Below are 20,467 nucleotides of genomic sequence, written 5' to 3'. Positions count from 1 at the left end.
TAATTTTTCCTCCTGTCTATAATGCCTTTGAAGTGATCCCTACCTTTTAGGTTGGGATTTTATAGTAAAAAAAAAAAAGGGGGGATATAATCCACAGTTTGGAGGATACCTACTTAGATACTGAATTAGAGTGTTCATGGCCTGTTGTACTCACATATTAGCTTTAGTGGAACTTCACAATGCATTTTTGAACATAACTAAGACTGTGGATTTCGTCCCCCATCACTTACATTGGATTTGCATTAGGAGGGGATCTTTTCAGTGCCAGTATGGACAAAAGGAACAATTACAGTGTTCATGAACTATTTCATTGCGTATATGTGCATGAAGGTGTTGTTTTTTTTTAAAAATGGACTTGGAAATGTGAACCTAGGCTTTAACTTGTCAGTGACAAGATATTTTACGCTAAGGCCAAACCTACTATGAGCCAACTTGGACTCGGTGATTACAGTAGGTAGTAAGGCAGTAAGTATTGTATACTACCACTGTACTTACTACTTGAAATTAAAATACTGACATGCACCACAGGATGGCAGCAGACCCATATCTTAGCACCTGTACCCATGAAAGTCCTCCCACAGCCCTGGTTCATGTGGGTGTTTTGACTTAACTTACATAATTAGGTGTCTTTCTCAGTACTTTGTGTCATGAACAGAATAATAATGATAACTGGCATCCCCCCATACTCTCTTGGGAGTTCGTCCTTTTGGGGGAATTTTCTGCCCTTAATAGAGCTGACAGTACATGGGGAATGACAATATATCAAAGGTCCCCAGATAGACACAAACCAGGGGCATTGCGGTTCGTGGTCGTGCCTTAAGCCCCTTGGCGCCCCACGGTGCCCCACTGAAGAAAAAATTTGACACGATATGCAAATGATGCAAATGGAAGCAATCCGTCTGAAAGTTATGGACACAAGTTTATGGATATGGTCAATGACTCGATACAGAAGGAAGCTCTATCTTTGATGTTACCGAGAACTCGACCCAGTGGAAATAGACAGTAAAATGCATGGAATTCTTCTTTTCACACATGCCAAACATAGGGTCACAACCCCAAATACCAAGAAATGTCTCCACGTTTTGTGAGTGGCATGTACAATATAAGCTTAAGGTTTTTAGGCAGCAGAAGTTTAGCCAGTCCCCGAACGTGACACTACCTACCGTAAATAGATATAAACACAGTAGTCATGAAGATCAGCAGAGGGTGTAATAATCCTCTTCGCCTTGCCCCGGGTCTACGTGGGTTATCAGCCAACCGAAATCAGCTGATGGTCATGGCCTGAAGCTTGGAGAACGTGCTGTTGACGAAGCCATGTCTGGGCTCACAGGTGTCTTCAGGTCAAAGGTTCATTTATATAAATGGTTTTACAGGATCAATAGAATAACTCATCATCAATCGCTCATTTCTTTACAGTAAAAGGTCTCAAGAAATCAAATCCGAAAATGATTCAACTAATTCACACTAGTAATTACTGTGGACCATTTCGTAAACTTGGCACAAATGAATATACTGGTTCTATCTTATGTATAATATCGGAAAATAGAGGAATGGCATTTGTTATATGCTCCCTTATTAACCTCTAAATTTTAATGAATATAATTTATCACATATAGGAAATGTAAAATCCGGCTATAAAAAGGTGCATAGTAAGTCTATTTCTGTTGATTGATCCATTTCAGGACATACAAGTAGGATTATATTACTGAGCAGCACAGTCAGTGGAAAAAATAGATCGCCTGTCGTGACCGGCTTGTCTGTCTGTATCCTCACTGACGAGCCTGTTTACTATCAGCATGCTGTGAGACTGCAGTGGTCATCTAATTATTCTATTTTGTGTATAAAAGCAGAAGTTTAAAAAATAAAGCAAAAAATGTATAATATTAGTACAAGGCTAGACTTGAAGAATACTTTGGATGTCATTACGTTATATATTATGCCAGCAGTAATCTCATGTGACCAGGGTTAATCCAGGAAATGAGAGTTCACGAGTTCACTAGGGAGTATGTGTGTGTCTGTGTGGAGGTGCATAACTGCAGTCATGCATGGAGAGTTATAGTTACAATGATTTACAGTTCTTCCCCGCCATTACATGTGCGATAGGCTGCCAATTTGATCTTTTGTGTGGTAAAAGCCTTCTCAATCACAGTATAGTGTATATAAACCCTCATCTAACTGTGTTATCAGTGTTGATGTTATTATTAGCTGATCATCCTGTTATTTGGAAAATTTAGACATACTCACTTTTAACCAGTCATGGAGGCTTTTCGCCTGTTGTAAGTAGTGTGGCTCTTTGTTTAAAGCACTGGACATGTGCACCCTTGTGCGTGTAAGGAACTAATAACTCCAAGCAAGGTGCCTTCTTTGAAGTGTAAGATGACACTTTTTACAGCTTTAGCTTAACATAAGTAAATGTACATACCTTACATACAAGTAGAAAATTCTCTTTCTTGTACATCATTGACATTTCCCTGTTATTCAGTTCGTCATATGAAAATCTTTCAGATAATGTTCCGTGACTCTGGATAGGGCTTGTCTGGGCTCAAGTGTTGAACCTTTTAAACTGTAATTCGGTCTTTATTTACTGAACAGCTGTTTGCCAAGAAATGCCATGTCACGTAAATAAATATATAAATAAAAAATTGGAATTCACAGCGTTTAAGTTTGTTTAATTAGATGTAGGAGACAAGGGACTGACCACCACTGGTTTTCTGAGAAGGCTGAAGGAGTGAAGCCAGCTGGAAGCCAGACACTAATTTGACAATAACAACATCGTATTGTCAGCAACAATCGCGCAACGACACAATATGGAAAAAGAGAGATGGTCTGTGTTTCTGTAAGAAAATTAATCCTTTCATTAAGAGCAGGGAGGACCTGTCTATAATAAGGTTCCATAAACACCTTATACAAAAGGTCACATAGATAATCTGCTTCCACTATAATAGATTGCGCCAGGTCCAGTGTGTGTGTGTGTGTGTGTGTGTGTGTGTGTGTCTGTGTGTGTGTGTGTGTTTGTGAGGGAGAGAGTGAGAGAGAGAGACACACACAGAATGCGTAAGGGAGGGTGGGCATAGTGATTTAGGTTGGTCAGTTTGATAAGAGTGTTCATTTGATGTGGACCTGTGGTGTCTCGTGTAAATCCGCGTATACTATGATCTGAACAGGGATCAGGCTTTCTTGTTGATCCTACATGGGCATGGAAGTTTTTCAAGTTTAGTTTCACAGACAGCTTAGTGCCATTCGTACCATTGTGGCCAACTGGCAGTGGCTTTTATCAGAAACTCTTGAAAACGGCTTTTTGATAAGAGACATTGACTTTATGTCTTTTTTTTTCATTTTATCTGCAGAAATGGCTGCATTATAACTTGTATAATATCACACTGAAAATCCCTTTCTTGGTTTATCTGAGTGTCACAGGTAGTTGAATGAATGTTTGTGGCATCTAATTTTTTTAATTAAACCTTCATCCGTAAAATATTAATGATACATATACCTGGCATTTAACTTGATTAAAAGCATTAATAAATCCTGTTATCGGAGACATCAGACAACAAAACTCAAAAGCATCTCTTGCAACAGCAAAGCAAGACGGATTAAATGATTCGTTTTAGCCTGTTAGTAAAATCAGCCACTTCTTGTATGGTCTGTATTGTTCTGAGCATGCAAATACAGTTAATTTGTCAGCTCTGGTGTGCATGTGCAATCTTTTATTGTACTGCCAGTCAGTTACATAAAGGTCTAATTGTTTTTATGGTAAGTCTTGGGCAAGTTTGAACGTAGAAACCAGATTATGGAAAGGATTTCAACCCAACAAGATTACCTCTAGATTTAAGCACCTTATTTAGTTCCAAGCAATGAAAGTCAGCCATAAGCTTGTCTGTGAAGTGTGTATATATAGGCGGCGTCCGACACAAGACTCAGTCTGGTGGATAACCACGTACAGTACTAGACTTCTAACCACTTTTACTACTTTGACCCAAAGCAGGTAAGAAACTGAAATTTTACTCATTTTAAGACAATTCACTCCCTAGTTTGGGGATTTCTTTCAATTTTGTCAGTAGTAATCATCAGAAAGTATGTGAGATTGTGTTCTTTCTGTTCTATCAGCTTTAACTGCTCTATGAGAGACTTGATAATCATGATAATCTGTATGAACTTGGTGTTTGAAGAAATATTTTTGTCCATGTGACAGTTTCCTGAAGTTACATTTTTTGGAATCGGCAATTTAATACGGAAATAGTTTTTAGACTGCATTGTATTGCTCCAGCATAACCTGAGATCTAACTGGCAGTCACATACTGTAGTGCTAATGTTTTCTTTATTTCATGTTAAATGGTTCAATATACTGATGGTTTATTTATTATATTTGTATCAACAGTTGGCTGACTGCTTTGGTCTCATACCCAAGCATGCAAAGTTTGGTTATAAACAACGGAACTTGCTATTTATGACTTATTTAAATTTGTATTCAACAACCTGGTAGAAATATTCCCATGGGTCCTCCACTTAATGATTCTACCCTGTTCACTACAGAATGGGATCCTCTAAGCTGGCCCTGCTTCTGGTCTTGGTGTCCTGCGTGGAACGCTGCCTGTCTGCCTCCTGTGTCGTTGACAGCTTCTCAGTCAAAGAGGACTTTGACCCCAAGAGGGTGAGTTAATTCACAACACACACACACACACACACACACACACACACACACACACACACACACACACACACACACACACACACACACACACACACACACACACACACACAAACAGGATGTAGGTTAATAGAAAGTTTCAAAAAGCGTCTTTCCATTGCAGTATGCAGGGAAGTGGTACGCGCTGCAGAAGAAAGATCCAGAGGGCCTGTTCCTGCAGGACAACATCTCAGCTGAGTACACCATCGATGATGACGGCTCCATGACTGCCTCCTCCAAGGGACGTGTCACTCTGTTTGGGTAAGTGGCTAGTGAACAATTTTTTTTTTCCTCACAAGGATGATAAACAATCTGGTCTCGCCCCTACTTAGACCCCCTCAGGATAGGGTAAAGGGTCAGTGTTTGCACATAGACCTTCGTGACTCTCTAAGACCTGGGCAGGAGAGAGCAGCTCAAATATTCAGTATCCGGGGTCAGAAAGTAAGAAAGGGACTCAGGCTCAGTGCTCAAGGTCCATTTTAAGATTAAGGATAGAAACAGGTATAATTTCCTAGAAGCACATTCTGAACAGCATTAGCTACACGTTGGGTTTTCCCTGGATCATGAAGGATTAGGAAGAAATGCAAGTTGGAGGGGTGGGATTTTACACAAGAATGCGTCCTTGAATGTACTTTTATAAACACGAAACATAAGAACTTCAGCTGATTTAACTGCTAATAGCATGGGCTGAAAAGCAATCAATGCTTGCACTTTGTAAAGATGTTAACATATATGCTTGTATCATCATGTTGCAGCTTCTGGGTCGTGTGTGCTGACATGGCTGCCCAGTACTCTGTCCCCGACCCTGCCAACCCCGGGAAGATGTTCATGAACTACCAGGGACTGGCCAGCTACCTGTCCAGTGGAGGTCAGCTGTGCACACATATCCCCCTAGCATCTTTCTTTTATCCCCTCGTTCCTCCTCACTCTAACTTCTCCCTTTCTTTCTAACCAGGTGACAACTACTGGGTGATTGACACAGACTACGACAACTACGCCATCACCTACGCCTGCCGCACCCTGAACGATGATGGCAGCTGCGAAGACGGCTACGCGCTCGTCTTCTCCAGGAACCCCCGTGGCCTGCCTCCCGCCATCCAGCGCGTTGTGCGTCAGAAACAGGAGGAGATCTGCATGGCCGGACAGTTTCAACCTGTCCTGCAGTCTGGAGCCTGCTAAAGAGAAAGAGAGAAAAACAGAGTGAGGAGAGCAGGAGAGGGTTCCGGCTAGCTGCAGTCTAGGTGGCTTGAGAGCAAGAACAGGGTGAGTGATAATGCGGGGTGAAGTGAAGATAGTGAAAAACCCGCACATGTCCAAACAGGACAGGACAAGATTTCCAAGAATTGCATCTGTTCCTAATCAATTTAATCCTCTATCTCTCATGTCCAAGGAAAATGTCACTGTTGCTGTTGTGTTTTGAGTGAATGTGAAAATTAAAATTAAAAAAAATATTTTTCTAAACAAGGTTTTGTTGGAATTTTGTCCTTTTTGTGCTTAAAAAAAACTATAGCGTGCAATTTCACTTTCCAATCATGTATTTATAAAAGCATGAATATGTAGGCAGAAAAATAACGTATGAAACATAGCTGTTTGAATATAATTAAACAGTTAAGCACTGGTCAGCAGTTCAGGCTTGAAAACATGTTGCACTTTGGCCATGTAATTGAACGTGATCCCTCCTGAGCCCAGGAAAGTGCAGCCAAACCAAACACAGAACGGACTGAGCAGTAATGGGCTTACTGGTGGTCTGATGTTGAGAGACCTTAGTCCTATTATGCTAACTCGACTGTTAGGCCACTTAGCGTGCTCCATGGGTCAAAGATCATGTCAGGATCCTTCTGAAGCCAAGTCTTGCTTGGATCACAAAGATAACTGGCTCTATGCTCACAGGTTAGAAAAAGCAGCGTTTTGATGCCTGAATGGTCCTGTTTCATTCACTAAATAGGTGAAATGTTGTCAGGACGGGAAAGGACGGGAGAAGCAAGAAGGCGGTCAAAATCATCGGCCTTCATGACATCAACAGTGAGACACTGCGAGAGAGGCAGAAAGACAGATGGTGACTGTTTGTTTCTATAGGGGGTGTGTAATCCTGTTGATGTTATGCAACAAGCTGGAAAGCAATGGGCCAAAGCCAATAATGGTCAAGCTTTGCTGCAAATCAATACAAAACACCTGATGTCCTGGCTTAACTCACAGTCAAACAAATCTCCGTTTAAAAAAAGACCTCCTCACTCTGACTTTCTTACTTCCTGAAGCATACATTTGAGAAGAAATAAATAGCCCGCTGAGACACGGAACTCAAAACCCAAAGATGACACAAGAGGGGAAAAAAAATCAGCAATCTAGCAATTTTGTCATTTTTCTTTCCTTTTGACTTACAAGAATTCCAATAATTCCCTGAGTCAAATCAATTTTACAAACTAGCCTTGTTTTGTCTTATTTGTATGATTATACAGCAACAATACAAACATGCATTTGAAACATGTTGATTTATTTCACTATTTTCAGCATTAATGAGCCCTTTTTTAGATGTAAAGTTACACCAGGGAGGATTAAAGGCCTCCTCTAGAAAATTTTATAGCACGATGTGGACGTTTGTCAACCTAAAATACCATTCACAACATAAAAGCAAGCTAGAAGGAGACATGATCCACAGATCCCCTTTGCCTTTTTGTCTACCTCTCGTACCCATCAGTCCACCATAAAAATGATCAAAAACATAGCTGTCAGTCAACATGTTTTAACTGATGACTACTCCTGTCACTTTAAAATTCATCTCATTAAAATCTCTCTCACTAATCTATTCTATTCTAGGGCATAATTTTGTAAAGGACATCGACATTACAAAGGCACCACTTTGGAGGTAAAAAGCAGAGATGGGGGGAAAAAGCAAAATAAAGATTTGTGATGTACTCTCACCTTCACTGCAGACTCAGGCCTGCTGTTAACTACTCAGTAGTAAAACAGGAAGAAAGTTTTATTGCATTTAAACTAGCCGCTGCTATTCATTAACATCAACCGATCAACCAGTGAACTTCTTTTCATATTGTCACATTTTTGACATTTGGAGTCTCCGAGGTAAAAAGGGTTTTCTCGACATTATCATGTCTCTGCATCCAACCAGAAATAACCTGCTCTGCAGCATAATGAATTTTACGATTAATCTCTCTAATTTGTATACAGTATGACTGTTCATATACTGTATATGAATGTGAGCAATTGCTACCTTTGCTGAATAAATTCGTGTTTAAATGCCATATTAGGATGTGACCACTAGAGTGCAGTCGAGCCACATTGATCATTAAACACCAAGCTTGAAGACCATCTGGATTTACAGTAACTGTAATAGTCATTGTTTATATGATTTATAACTACATGTAGTCTTAAAGTTATCGGGTATAGATACTCATGGCAGACCCATACCATGGCAAAAACGAAATTCCTATGACAACATTAGACCAATATTCAGGTTGAAATCCCCTGTTATCAGACTACCTTGATCCATCCAATGGCCAATCAGTCATTACTACTTCTGCGGCTCCACCTGTTAAAAGAACATATAATATTAGACAGTGTCATTAAATATTTTTGTTGGCTCAAGATCAGATCACATGAGGGCACCAGCATGAGACCTTTCTCAGAGTTTACCTGTTGAAGTGGCACAGGTGAGGGGATAATGGGTGTAGGCAACTAAAAGATAACTGGTATTGTTGTGTTTGAGATTGTGGGCTCAGGGTGGAACAATTTGAAAGAAGCGAAACCTGCTTGGTAGAAAGTTTGTGGAGTTGTTGGCTCAGATGTTTTTGAATAGTGATTGAATTGCAATTGCTTGTCTCAAGATGGATGATGGACTTTTAGAAACAGCCTGAAAATGTTGGCATAGGTAGAAAAGGTCCAAGCCATCTAATTCATTCTCACTGAAGTTTACTTGGCCTCAGATATGGTGGAGTCCTTTACGTGGGCTATTAGATATAAAACTTTTCTTGTATTTTCAAATTACAATTGGGAAATTCCTTTGTTCGTGAGTTCATTTTGGTTTCCTCCTTGCTTTTTAGGAGCACCGTGACCTCAGTCAACAAAAGTCTGATAGAGGTCACAGTGGGGTTCTTTTGTCATGACAGACAAAGTGTGTGCTCAGGTAAGACGTCCTCATTAAGGGATTAGCAGAGCAGAGAAAAAAAAAATCCTAAAATTACTGAAGAAGGAGTTACATCTTTATCTGCCTGCAGCTTTTTGGTGTAACAAAACCTAGCATGTGGGCAACAGCACTGTCAGCCAATCTGGATAATTATAAATAATAATAAATAACTAACATCTCAATTGCATCACCCAGCGCAGACATAAATATCACCTCTCAGTGAATAATTCTATTTACAACTCTGTCTCATTATAGTAATTTTCCCCTTACTTACCTCATTATTAGAAGCATTGTCTCAGAAGTGTCTGATGAAGTATCTGCAGGAGGTTGTGTCACTGATAGAGACATTACTTGACACCGAACCTCAGTGACAACAGTTGTTGTGTGGGGAGTTTTGGTATATGACCAACAGCACTGATTATAAGGCAAGTATTTCTCTGCTTTTCATTTCTGTTTTCTTTAGGTATCATCATTCCATTTTTCATCACCAAAGCCACTTGTATCTTCCCAAAATGTATTTCCCTCTTGTTTTTTCACTTTTTACATTTGAAATTTACAAACCTCTCTAAGACTGAACTCTTGGTCATCCCAGCCCATCAAACATCATTTTGTATCTGTGTCCTGGTCGTGCCGCTTTGCTCTATAGAACATAAGAAAAACCAGGCCATGCCTGACTCAGCACGCCACCCACCTCTTGGTATGGGCCATGGTTATCTCTCGCCTCAACTACTGCAATGCCCTTCAAGCGGGCCTCCCATCGAGCACGGTGAAACCCTTACAGATGGTCCAGAAAGCGGTGGCGCGTCTGGTTTCCGATCAGCCTAAAAGGGCACACGTCACTCCGCTGCTCATTGACCTCCACTGGCCAGCCATGACCACCCAAATCAAATTCAAGTCACTGATAGTCACTTACAAAGTTAATTCTTGGTCTGCCACCATCTATTTGAACTCAATCATTCAGGCTTATGCTCCGTCTCAGCCATTGCTTTCCTCCGAGAAACGTAGTCTGATGTTGCCATCCCTGCACACAAAGGCAATCAGATTCCAGAGTATTCTCATTTGTGATTCCTCAATGGTGGAATGAGCTACCAAATGTTATCAGAGCAGGGGTGTGTCCCTCTATCTTCAAGAAACTCTCAAAGACTCATATCTTCCCAGAGTACCTCCTCTCCTAACACCCTAACTTGCCTAACTAGCAGTTGCTGTGCACTTCTTTACCTGATCTCCTTGCACTTTGTCTTTTGAGCAGACTTAGCACGTAGAACTTACTTCAAGGTCTCTTGCCTTACTGAAGCTTTGGTGTTGTCCCTCACTTGTAAGTCATTTTGGATAATAGCGTCTTCCAAATGAATAAATTTAAATGTAAATGTAATGTAAATAAAATTACAATTTTTTGTTGATGATAGGAAATATGATTAAATATGATTTTATAACCTCAAAGTCTCTTCATTCTTTTACAGCTGGTAAACTGAAACTGTTATACATCCCACACTTTCAGAAGATATAGTTTTTAAAAAATTTAAAAATGTATTATTTTACCTGCACTTTTTCATAACTTACATAGATTACTGCAGCACTGCAGTATTCAAAATGTCTATCGTAAATAGTTACATTAAAGTAAGGGTTGCTGTGAAATGCCTATTAAACAGCTTGAGCTAAAGTCAAGAGAATTGTTGTGCAAATAATTCAACGTCGAAAAAACTAACGTTAGGGTGCTGCAACACCACAGCAGCCCAAGAACTGAGTCCGCTGAGACACTGTGTGTTGCCATTTGTTGAATTCATTCCAAAAGCCATAAACTGTTTATTCAGAGTGACGTAAGAATAAAGGAGTATAGTTGCGGTGGAATAAGGAAACTTTTTATTCAGACATAGTACAAACACAAAAACAGCAAAGACGATTAAATGATATTCTTGTAAAAGGAGTAAAGGCATGTATTACATTTACTACAGTTAACTTCCCCACACTAAGAAATACATATTTTGGTTAAGTACACAACATTTTATTTGTAAAATCCCATGATGATATAGCACTGGTTAGTCATTTCCTCTTACACACACATATCTATCTAAATTGATGTAAGCATGCAAAGCTACAGCAGTTATAGCAATACGGGACATATTTTATTGTAGTTATGCTTGTACCATTTTCTCCAGAAAAAAAGTTACTTAGCTTGTCACTGATATGCCAACCTCAGGGGAGACATTTCTCTGAAAACCATTTATAGAAAAGCAACGTGCCCAAAAAATGCCCTATTCAAAAATTTTGCAGACTTTGCAAATGACTTTGTCATATTTTGCTACTTTCTATTGTAATTTTTACCTCCGCCTACTATTCTATTTCTTGATCTCCTCGATTTGCTCCACCTCGCTGGATTCGTCCACCACTTTGCCATTGACCATCGTCTGAGTCACCACCTTCACAATCTTCCTGGTGCGAACATCAGGCTCCTCTGCACAGAGACAAGAAATGAGATGAGATGAGATGAGATGAGATGAGATGAGATGAGATGAGAAAAAATAAATAATTTGGAATGAGTTGAGTTGAAATAACGTATATAATAGTATATAACATATATGAGACATATGATGTTAGAAAAGACTGGTTTAAATGAGATATTACAAGATGTAAGAAGAGAAGAGAAGGGGAGAGAAAGAAAAATGATTTGAAATGACATGGGATCATATAAACATATAAAATGATATAATATGAGAAAAATGTGATAAGAGGTGATGAGATATGAGGTGGAAGAAGTGATATGAGAGGAAAGTTGCGAGGAGAAAGGAAGAAGAAAAACATCTGAAGCACTGAGATGAGATGAGAAATTATATAAATAATTTCATATTCCCCATCAGGTCTCACTAAAAACACTTAACTATTTAACTTTTGACTCTCATGCATAAGACGTCTTAAGACGTTTTTAGTCTTCTAATGTCATGAAAAAAAGATGAACATTTTGAAAACACATTTCAGTTTGTTAATCCTTGTGTGAGTCAGCCGGATTAAGACACAGTTACAACATTGGGATGAATGTTGTCACGCCCACATCTGTTACTATAGGAGCTGAGCTGTTGGTGGTTCTTGCGTTGTTTGAAGGACATAAAACATTAGTCCTGGGCCTCCTGGGTGTGTCTCACCATTACACTGTCTCAAATTCACATCTGAATCCACACAAGGTTTGACTATTACACAACAGTTTTTAAACATTTGTAAACAATTTTGCTTGATTTATTTCTGTCATCATTTCACACTTTACCTCCCTGATGTTTCCTTTAGGTTTTGATAAGATGCATTCGAGATCAATAAATGACCCGTGCAGGATATTTGCTGTGCTATTGTACTATTATAAAATACTACCACTTGGGTTTCTTTCTGTTGTTCTGGCATACATTTAGTGAATTCACTTTCTTATATCAGTTAAAAACCAGAAGCCAAGGACTCACTTTTTGGTGGAGGAGGAACTTGTTTGACTCTGAGGGGCAGAAAGAAAATATGTTAGAATTAGCATTCAATTGACCTGAATACAAAAGCAACACATATAAAGGAATAGTTCCACATCTTGGGAGATACACCTATTCACTTTCTTGCAGAGAGTAAGATGAGAATATCAATACCACTCTTATGGCATATGGTAAACAAGAAACTGGAGCTGGCAGCTGGCTAGCTCAGCTTAGCAAAAAAACTCGAAACAGGGGGAAACAGCTAGCTTGGCTCTGTCCCAATAACAAAATGTGGCTACCAGGAACTCTAAAGCTCTCAAATTCACACTCATTCGTTCAAACTGTACTAAAATAGAAGTGTAAAAACATTTAAATTTAACAAGAGTACACAGTCATTATAACACATTAAGGCCAAAACTACGAAAATAAGACCTAATTTTCATGAAACTAGAATGAACCCTTCCCTTAATTTACGCTTTTTAATCTCCCCCATTTCTCCATGAGAAAGATGACAACTCACGTTTCCTCTCCCTCCAGCAGGCGCCTGTAGGTGGCGATCTCCATCTCCAGGTTCTGTTTGATACGGAGCAGCTGCTCGTAGTCGGTCTTGGTGTGCTGCATGTCAAGCCTGAGCTGGGAGAGGTCATCCTCCAGCTGGCTCAGGGCGGCCTGCAGCCGCTCCATCTCAGCAGAGTATTTCTGACCTGTCTCACCCAGATTACCTTCCAGGGCTGCTATCTGAGGAGAGAAAGGGAAAATAATAAGAGAGCTAGCCTGTCTTATCTGCACTAAAAAAAAAAAAGGTTCTGGCTTTTCAACCTCCTCCTGTTTCCAGGCGTGTTTGCCAGTTGGACGGAAACATCAAGATTATCTCCTGATTCTGAAATTACTTCCCAAACCATCATCAAAAAATACCTGTGAACTGACAAGGCCTTGGCATCTGAAGTAAACATTCGCTGCTTAGACATGATTACTCATGTCACCACCAAAACTCCCCCCGATACAATTAGCAACCTGAATCCAGAATGTCCTTGCATGACTTACCATTATGAGGAAGTGTGTTGACAGTCAACAAAGGATTATGAAAGAGAATAACAACATGATTTTCCCCAGAAACTCATACAATACAGTAGCATGGAATTACACAAATTAAGAAAACTGAAACTGAATCTGAACATTTGAAAGGATCTTCTGATGTTCTTCAACAAATCCCTTGAAAAGCCAGCCTCTCTTTAACACAATACCATTACTCATCAGGGCTTTGTGAACAGGTTTTACTTGCAACCATATTTCTCAAATCATGATACTGAACTTTGCAATTCTTAATGTGCATTAGATTTTGTTTTCACAGCTTCCAAATGTAGAAATATCACTTGCACATTTATTTTTAAACTAAAACACATCAGACTTCTGCCTCCACAAAAGCAGAAACAGCAGTTTATTAAGTTCCTCCTGGCACCACAAGCGTATTCCTCAGTTTCCAAATCTCAACGTCAGTCTTTTTAGTTATGCAGCCAAAAGGTATGGAAACTCACATATTCACTTTGTACGTGGACATGGAGAGACCTCTTTTTACCTTAAGACCTGTTGGATGGAAAGATGCCCAGATCAGGGCCAGAGAGTATTTCTGGACCTCTCTTCCAACACTTAACTTCGGTGAAGGTGATGAGTTACTGGAGTCTCAAAAAGTTCAAAAAACCCACTGGAGATGATCAGAGTTCAATGCAATAGAGGTTGTTCTTTCACAGGATATGAAACTGAGTTAGCTCTGGAAACCAACTGAAGAAAGCGTAGCTTATCCTAAATTCGCTCCTCCTTGCTGGTGGGTTCTCCACCTACTTTTCTAAAAACTGAACTTCACCTCAACAACCCCCCAACATTCCTGGCCTGCCTGGGTAAATCTGGGAACCTCCTGACACCATTAGGCCACATTTTTAAAAAAATGTAATATTTCCAAACTGTGTATTATAGCAATCATTTTCTCTTCTCAGATTAATCATAACAGTTCTTCAATTCCCTGCAAGCCTAATGATTGAATTTGAATCTCATTAAAATGTCAGATGTATTGATCAATGTCCAATACATTCTGGTCTATATTGTAACACACAGTGTATATTTCTGGGGATTTTACTACTACAACCCTGCAGTATGTCGCAATCTCATTTCATGTAACTTCTGTGTGTGTGTGTGTGTGTGTGTGTGTGTGTGTGTGTGTGTGTGTGTGTGTGTGTGTGTGTGTGTGTGTGTGTGTGTGTGTGTGTGTGTGTGTGTGTGTGTGTGTGTGGGTGTATTCATGAGATGTTTTGCTCCACCAGTCACATTCCTGAGGTGCAGGAGTTTACCTGTCTGTGCAGACTCTCCAGCTCCACTTCCAGGGTCTGCAGGAAGCGCTGCCTCTCGGTCAGCTCGCTCTGGGTTCCTCTCAGAGCTTCGTTGCTCTCCTTCACCTCGTTCTGCACCGTCTCCAGCTGCAGAGGACTCAAAAAAAACAAACAAACAAACAAACAAAAAAACCCACGACCATTTTATTTGTGAGACTTTTTGTCTAACTTTGTTCAGGGTAGACTGTCCTGTGAAACTGACAAAATATTTCAATGAATCTCTCCCCACACCTTCTTGCGGTACCACTGCTCTGTCTGCTCCTTGTTCTTCCTGACAATCCCCTCATACTGGGAACGCAGCTCAGACAGAATAGTGCCCAGCTCCGGCCCGCTGGCAGAATCCACCTCCACATTCACCTCATCTCTGGCGATACGCGACTTCATCTGCTCAAGTTCCTGCAGGAGGAGGAGTAGTTTATATACGTTTTGTTGCTTTGTCACAGTGTGTGTATGTTTATTTTTGAATGAAAAGTGTGTCACCTTTAAATAAGCTTGATTTAAATTTGTTTCATATGTTTTTAATATAATTGTGTGTAAAAGATGTGTCTGAGTTGTAACAGGCTACATATGGAGCTGAAGACAGTTTTTTGAATCCTACACCACAGGATGGCAGAGAGGATGTGAGGGCATCTTCATTATTTAGATGTTCTCCATCAATAGTTGATGGGGCAGAGCTCACCTTACCCCTGTCCTTTCACCTCACACACATGCACACAACACATTCCTGCTCATGCATGCTTGATGGGTCTCTTTCACTCTCTCTCTTCTCCGTGACATTTTGTTTTGTCACACGTAGTTTGTTTTAATGCGATGTGGTCTGTTGTTATTGCTCTTGATATATAAATTCGTACACAATTTTGCAGCCGTTGTTGGATGATAAAGTTCAAATATATTCTTTATTTTATGTACAGTAATTGTATCTTTTCTTGGGAAGGGGAAGTATGAGAGAAAACAGTGTAACCTAGTTTCCCAGTGAAACCCTACAGATACTACTTCTGTTTTGAGTGGGAGTAAAACTTTTTCATCATAAAGGACTGACATAGATTTCATAGGAGAGAGCATCTCAACATCAGGTCACCACTTTCCTCAGAACAGACAGGATCAAAACCATAAAGACCAATTAGAGAAACAAGCAAATGTAAAAAATATGTAAAAAATATGTAATATGTAAAAATAGTATATATCAGTCATTTTCACGATAAATTTGCATGTATTCCAGGATTCACCAAAATAATCAAGCCTCGTTTGGTCAGATTCATTCTTTCATTTTCAATATCTGCACTTGTTCATGGTTTGAGTGTAAAACTGAAAACCGAAACTATCCAGCATCAGATCTAACAAACACTTTGACTGTATATATTGCTACTCTCTTTGCCTCAGGTTATTGTAGTGTACTGTAAGTGGCCTCCAATATCTTAAATAAACTAGATCTTAACAGTCTTGTTTCAGTAAGAGGGAGATTAATCCTTCCTTTAGTGAGAGGAGGTAAGTTTATCTTAGTTTCAGTAGTCTGGGCGCCTTGGATCAGCTGATTGGACAGAAAGAGCAGGTTTAGGAAACCAGATCTACCTGCTTCTTTTGTCCCTAGTAACCAGAGGATCATCCTTCTCTTCCAAAAGGAAAATGAGACGAAATGACCTGGAACGGTGATGAACAGACCTACCTCCTCATGGTTTTTCTTGAGGAAGAAAAGTTCTTCTTTCAGGCTGTCCAGATCTCCCCTCAGAGAGGCAATGATCTGCTCGTGGTCAGTCTTGGCCTTTTTCAGAGCAACACAGTCTCGCTCCACAGACTGACACATCACCAGCTCAGTCTCCCACCTTGAAAAGGCAGGAAAAATAGCAGAAAAAATATAACAGTGAGCATGGGAAATTTACACTTTACCTCTGCAGACAGAATACTCAGGGTTTATTTAATTTTTTTAATTACAATAAAAAGTGCTTCATTAAGTTGCATATACATTTTAAAGCTCAGCTATGTCTGCAGATGTAAAGTAAACACTTACATTCATGAGACAAAATACTCAAAAATCTGTTTGCAATCTGTTTTGCAAATTTGGAAATTAATTGTTGCAGCAGTACAAACCCTATAATTAAAGTGAAGCATTTTCAAGAATAATCCGAATTTGCATTAAACAGTTAGGATTTTCAATTTGTCTAGTATTACACAGTTAAATGTAAAAATATTCAAGAATTAAATATCAGACAGTTATTACAAATGTGCATAGTGTCTGCTACACCAAGACGTAGATGCACTAAATCCTTAATCAATGACATGGATTGAACTCTAAAGGGCTCAATAGGTCTTATCAAAAAAGACAAACAACCTAAACCAGTTTCAGTTTGTCATCTCCATAATGAATCATTAATCACTCACTTGATTCTGAAGTCATCAGCAGCCAGTTTAGCATTATCAATCTCTAACATGAGACGAGCATTCTCCAAAGTCTTCTTCCTCACCTGACAAATATTAACATGGAGTAAAAATGTTATAATAGACATTCAGCATCCTTCATTAAAGTCCGTCTTCACACTGAACTCTATTACATACATTCTTCTACTTTTGATGCTTTATGCATTATGTTTATACTTTATTTCTTATATATAACAGGATCAGAGTATTCATGTAGTGGAATTACTAATGGTTAACAGACATTTGAAAATCTGAATTCTTGTCCAATAAGCTCACACATTTCAACTTCATTAACCTGTAACTATTTCTGTTTAGTCAAAATAGGTAAAATAATTATTAACTTTGCCGTGGCTCTGTTTGGTAAAGAATTAACTCGGAGCTCAAATGCAGGTAAAATTTGGCCTCTGAGGAATGATGCAGCTCCTGCTACAAGACATCACGCATTTGCATGAAGGTTCTGTCACCGTAACCTTGGGCTTTGTTGATTGACATTTGCAAAACCCTGAACTTGCAATCTGGCTTTCTAAATGGGCCTGTCTATAAAAGGTATGGTCATGTGGTAGCATGTTCCCTAATGCCTACCTCTTGCTCAACAGCATGAGCTTGGGCCATCATTGAATCAAGGTCATGACCTTTGGGAATGCGGTCGAGCATCAGCTGCTTGATCCTCATCTCCAGGTCTGCGTTGGAGCGCTCTAGTGACCGCACCTGCAGGAAGACCAGAAGAAAGAGAGAGTTCAATGATCAAAGTATTTCAGCCTGCTGGTAATAGTTTCATTTCCTTGTCTGCATGGTGATACTGAGATATACCCATCAAATTTTTGGCTGCTGACCAGCAACCTAACAGTGCAGTACTGTGTAATGTATCCCACCTTGTCAAGGTAGTTGGCCAGACGGTTGTTGAGACTCTGCATAGCTTCCTTGTCGTTGGTGCTGTTGCCATGCAGACCGTTAAGTTGGAGGCTGACTGGCCCATTGAGATCCTGGCTGATAGAAGCTGAACGGGTCAGCGGGCTGGCTGCTGCAAAAGAGACTGAGGCGCGGGAGCGAGCGCGGCCAGTGTCCATCAGAGAGCGACTGGAAAAGGAGGGCTGACGGCTCATGGAGTAACTCCTCATCGACATACTGGAGGCCATGATGGGTGGCTGTGAAGGCTGGAGAAAGGAGCTGGAAAGCAATGCACAGAAACTGGGAATTAGACATTGTTGTGTTGGTGAACTTGCAAAGACAAGATGGAGGCAGTACATGAAGAGAGAAACAGAACAAGAGCACAATCACAGATGTTACGTCTATTACAGCTCTTGCGGGTCAATTTCTCTGAGGAGGATGTTTAAATTACAGATGTCACAAGGAAAATACATAATTTCAAAAGCCAGACTGTTTGACCTATTGCAGTCATTTAAAGCTAGTGTTACATGAGATGTGGCTGCAGAGAAGCTCTTTTGTGGCCCTTAAGCAAATGGGTTATATTCTAGCATTTGGCCAGACGTTAATGGAAATACAAGTAGGCCCTAATATTCAAGACCACTGCACGCCCACTGCAAATGATGAAAGGAGTCTAGTGGTTATTCAAGCCAACCATCTGCATGGAAGAGATGACTGACTTTATGGTCAGAGCCACTTCAGTCTGTCATTCTCAGCTCTGTTCAAATACAATTTCAACTCAAGTCAGTGTAAAATTGAAATGAAAATTAGTGCAGCTCAACCCTGGATCGAAGAAGAATGGGAACACTCTCATATAGTCTATTACTATGATAATAAGATGCATTTTATATTTAAGAGGAGTCTAATGGAGGATTCATGAAAACAGAAACAAACAGAAAATATGACAAGTTGTTCCATAGTCTTCATAAAAGTTTAGACTGTTAAATATTTCTGTTTATTAAAAACTTGACATTCTGAGATGAATGTTTCTTTTTATAGTCAGTTCATATGCATGAAAAATGTTTCAGTGATGTTGCTTTACATAAATATTATATATATTTAACTTATATTTAACATCTTTATAGGTTTAACATTTGTTCAAATTATAAATATTATATATATTTAACTTATATTTAACATCTTTATAGGTTTAACATTTGTTCAAATTAGTTCCTGGACTTCAAACAAGACTCGTTGGTGTTTGGATGTGAAACATAGTGTAGGACAGGGTATCTTTGTGTGTGTATGCTTGTTTGTGTGTATGTGTATGTGTGTGTGTGTGTGTTTGTGTGTGTGTGTGTGTGTGTGTGTGTGGGTGTGTGTGGGTGTGTGTGTGTGTGTGTGTGTGTGTGTGTGTGTGTGTGTGTGTGTGTGTGTGTGTGTGTGTGTGTGTGTGTGTGTGTGTGTGTGTGTGTGTGTGTGTGTGTGTGTGTGTGTGTGTGTGTGTGTGTGTGTGTGTGGGTGTGTGGGTGTGTGTGTGTGTGTGTGTGTGTGTGTGTGTGTGTGTGTGTGTGTGTGTGTGTGTGTGTGTGGGTGTGTGTGTGTGTGTCTGTGTGTGTGTTTGTGGGGGGTGGGTGTGTGTGTGTTTGTTGATGTCTTTCTGTAGGCTTGTGGTTTCGCGCATGCTTGCTTTTGTGTGTTTCTCTGCAGGGTTTCAGTGGCAAATTAACAGTCAAGGGAACCTCTCTGTCTTCTCCGTCACTTGATCCTTGCAACACCGTTCCCACAAAACTACAAAGGACCCGGCAAGAGACAGACAGTCCTTGTTCAGATGAAAGATAGAGCTTGGGAAAATGAACAGCAAAATATCCACAAGGAGACACTTTGTTCAGCACAAAATGGACTTTCATTTCATTTTTTGAAATCATCTCACTAATATTTGACAAGTGGTTGTGCTGTCAACTTTTAATGAAAGGGAAGAAGAAAATTAGATTAATTTGCTTGAGGATAGTGGTTGCAGCTCTTTCATCCCATTATAATTTTGATTTAGATCAGTGCTTAATTTTTTCATAATCTCAGATAACTTAATTTAGCTTAATAAAAGGACAATTATTGAAAATTAACTAAGTAATCATTTATAAGAAGTTGAATTATTAAAAGATGAAAATTTCTGAAAAATAAAAAACATCAAGCTTACCAGGATTTTCTTCAGCTGGAGTAACTGTGGGATCCAGAGGAATGCAGGCTGAGCTGCTGGTGCTACAGGTGAGCTTATATGCAGGTGTGCAGGAAGTAGGAGGAGCTCACTCTAGTCAAGAGGTGCGTTTACCCCACCTCAGGGTCTTGAAAAAGGGTGTTGGAATGAAAATGTAGCATGTATGTTATTGATGACCTTTTTATTTCAGCTCAACCTGTCTACCTGAAATCCATATCTATGAATACATGCATAGTTTTTGTTTCAAATGTACTGGATACAGAATGTCAAAGTGTATGTGCTCCGAAGTTTCATGTTTCCACATCACAATCAAGTTGCATTTTGAGCCAT

General features: G+C 39.7%; 2 protein-coding genes across 2 annotated transcripts; one reads left to right on the top strand and one right to left on the bottom strand.

The window, feature by feature from the left end:
• Positions 1-4,534: 4,534 nt before the first annotated feature.
• rbp4l (retinol binding protein 4, like) lies at positions 4,535-5,866 on the top strand. The gene is made up of 4 exons (XM_040157819.1): positions 4,535-4,651; positions 4,812-4,948; positions 5,443-5,555; positions 5,643-5,866. Exons 1-4 carry the CDS (start codon positions 4,535-4,537, stop codon positions 5,864-5,866), a joined length of 591 nt encoding a protein of 196 aa, XP_040013753.1.
• Positions 5,867-10,752: 4,886 nt separating this feature from the next.
• si:ch211-243g18.2 (uncharacterized protein LOC559906 homolog) lies at positions 10,753-20,149 on the bottom strand. Its single transcript, XM_040157764.1, has 10 exons — positions 20,120-20,149; positions 17,931-18,225; positions 17,641-17,766; positions 17,023-17,105; positions 16,310-16,466; positions 14,878-15,042; positions 14,608-14,733; positions 12,786-13,003; positions 12,269-12,297; positions 10,753-11,277 (listed from the first exon to the last, which is right to left on the bottom strand). The coding sequence occupies exons 2-10, from the start codon at positions 18,192-18,194 to the stop codon at positions 11,162-11,164; spliced, it is 1,284 nt and encodes a 427-aa protein (XP_040013698.1). The 5' UTR covers positions 18,195-18,225; positions 20,120-20,149; the 3' UTR covers positions 10,753-11,161.
• Positions 20,150-20,467: the final 318 nt, after the last annotated feature.

Source organism: Xiphias gladius, chromosome 20 (genome assembly GCF_016859285.1).
Source record: "Xiphias gladius isolate SHS-SW01 ecotype Sanya breed wild chromosome 20, ASM1685928v1, whole genome shotgun sequence".
NCBI lineage: Eukaryota > Metazoa > Chordata > Actinopteri > Istiophoriformes > Xiphiidae > Xiphias > Xiphias gladius.
Note: the sequence above shows the minus strand (reverse complement) of the source record. Positions and strands in the feature narration are given on the sequence as shown.

Excerpts from the sequence above, each read along its gene's own strand:
- rbp4l (XM_040157819.1), top strand. The coding sequence starts at position 4,535 with ATGGGATCCTCTAAGCTGGCCCTGCTTCTGGTCTTGGTGTCCTGCGTG. Across the intron at positions 4,949-5,442 it reads GGACGTGTCACTCTGTTTGG|CTTCTGGGTCGTGTGTGCTG; the intron begins GTAAGTGGCTAG and ends ATCATGTTGCAG. Across the intron at positions 5,556-5,642 it reads CAGCTACCTGTCCAGTGGAG|GTGACAACTACTGGGTGATT; the intron begins GTCAGCTGTGCA and ends CTTTCTAACCAG.
- si:ch211-243g18.2 (XM_040157764.1), bottom strand. The coding sequence starts at position 18,194 with ATGGCCTCCAGTATGTCGATGAGGAGTTACTCCATGAGCCGTCAGCCC. Across the intron at positions 15,043-16,309 it reads TCAAGAAAAACCATGAGGAG|GAACTTGAGCAGATGAAGTC; the intron begins GTAGGTCTGTTC and ends CTCCTCCTGCAG. Across the intron at positions 11,278-12,268 it reads AGTTCCTCCTCCACCAAAAA|AGGAGCCTGATGTTCGCACC; the intron begins GTGAGTCCTTGG and ends GTCTCTGTGCAG.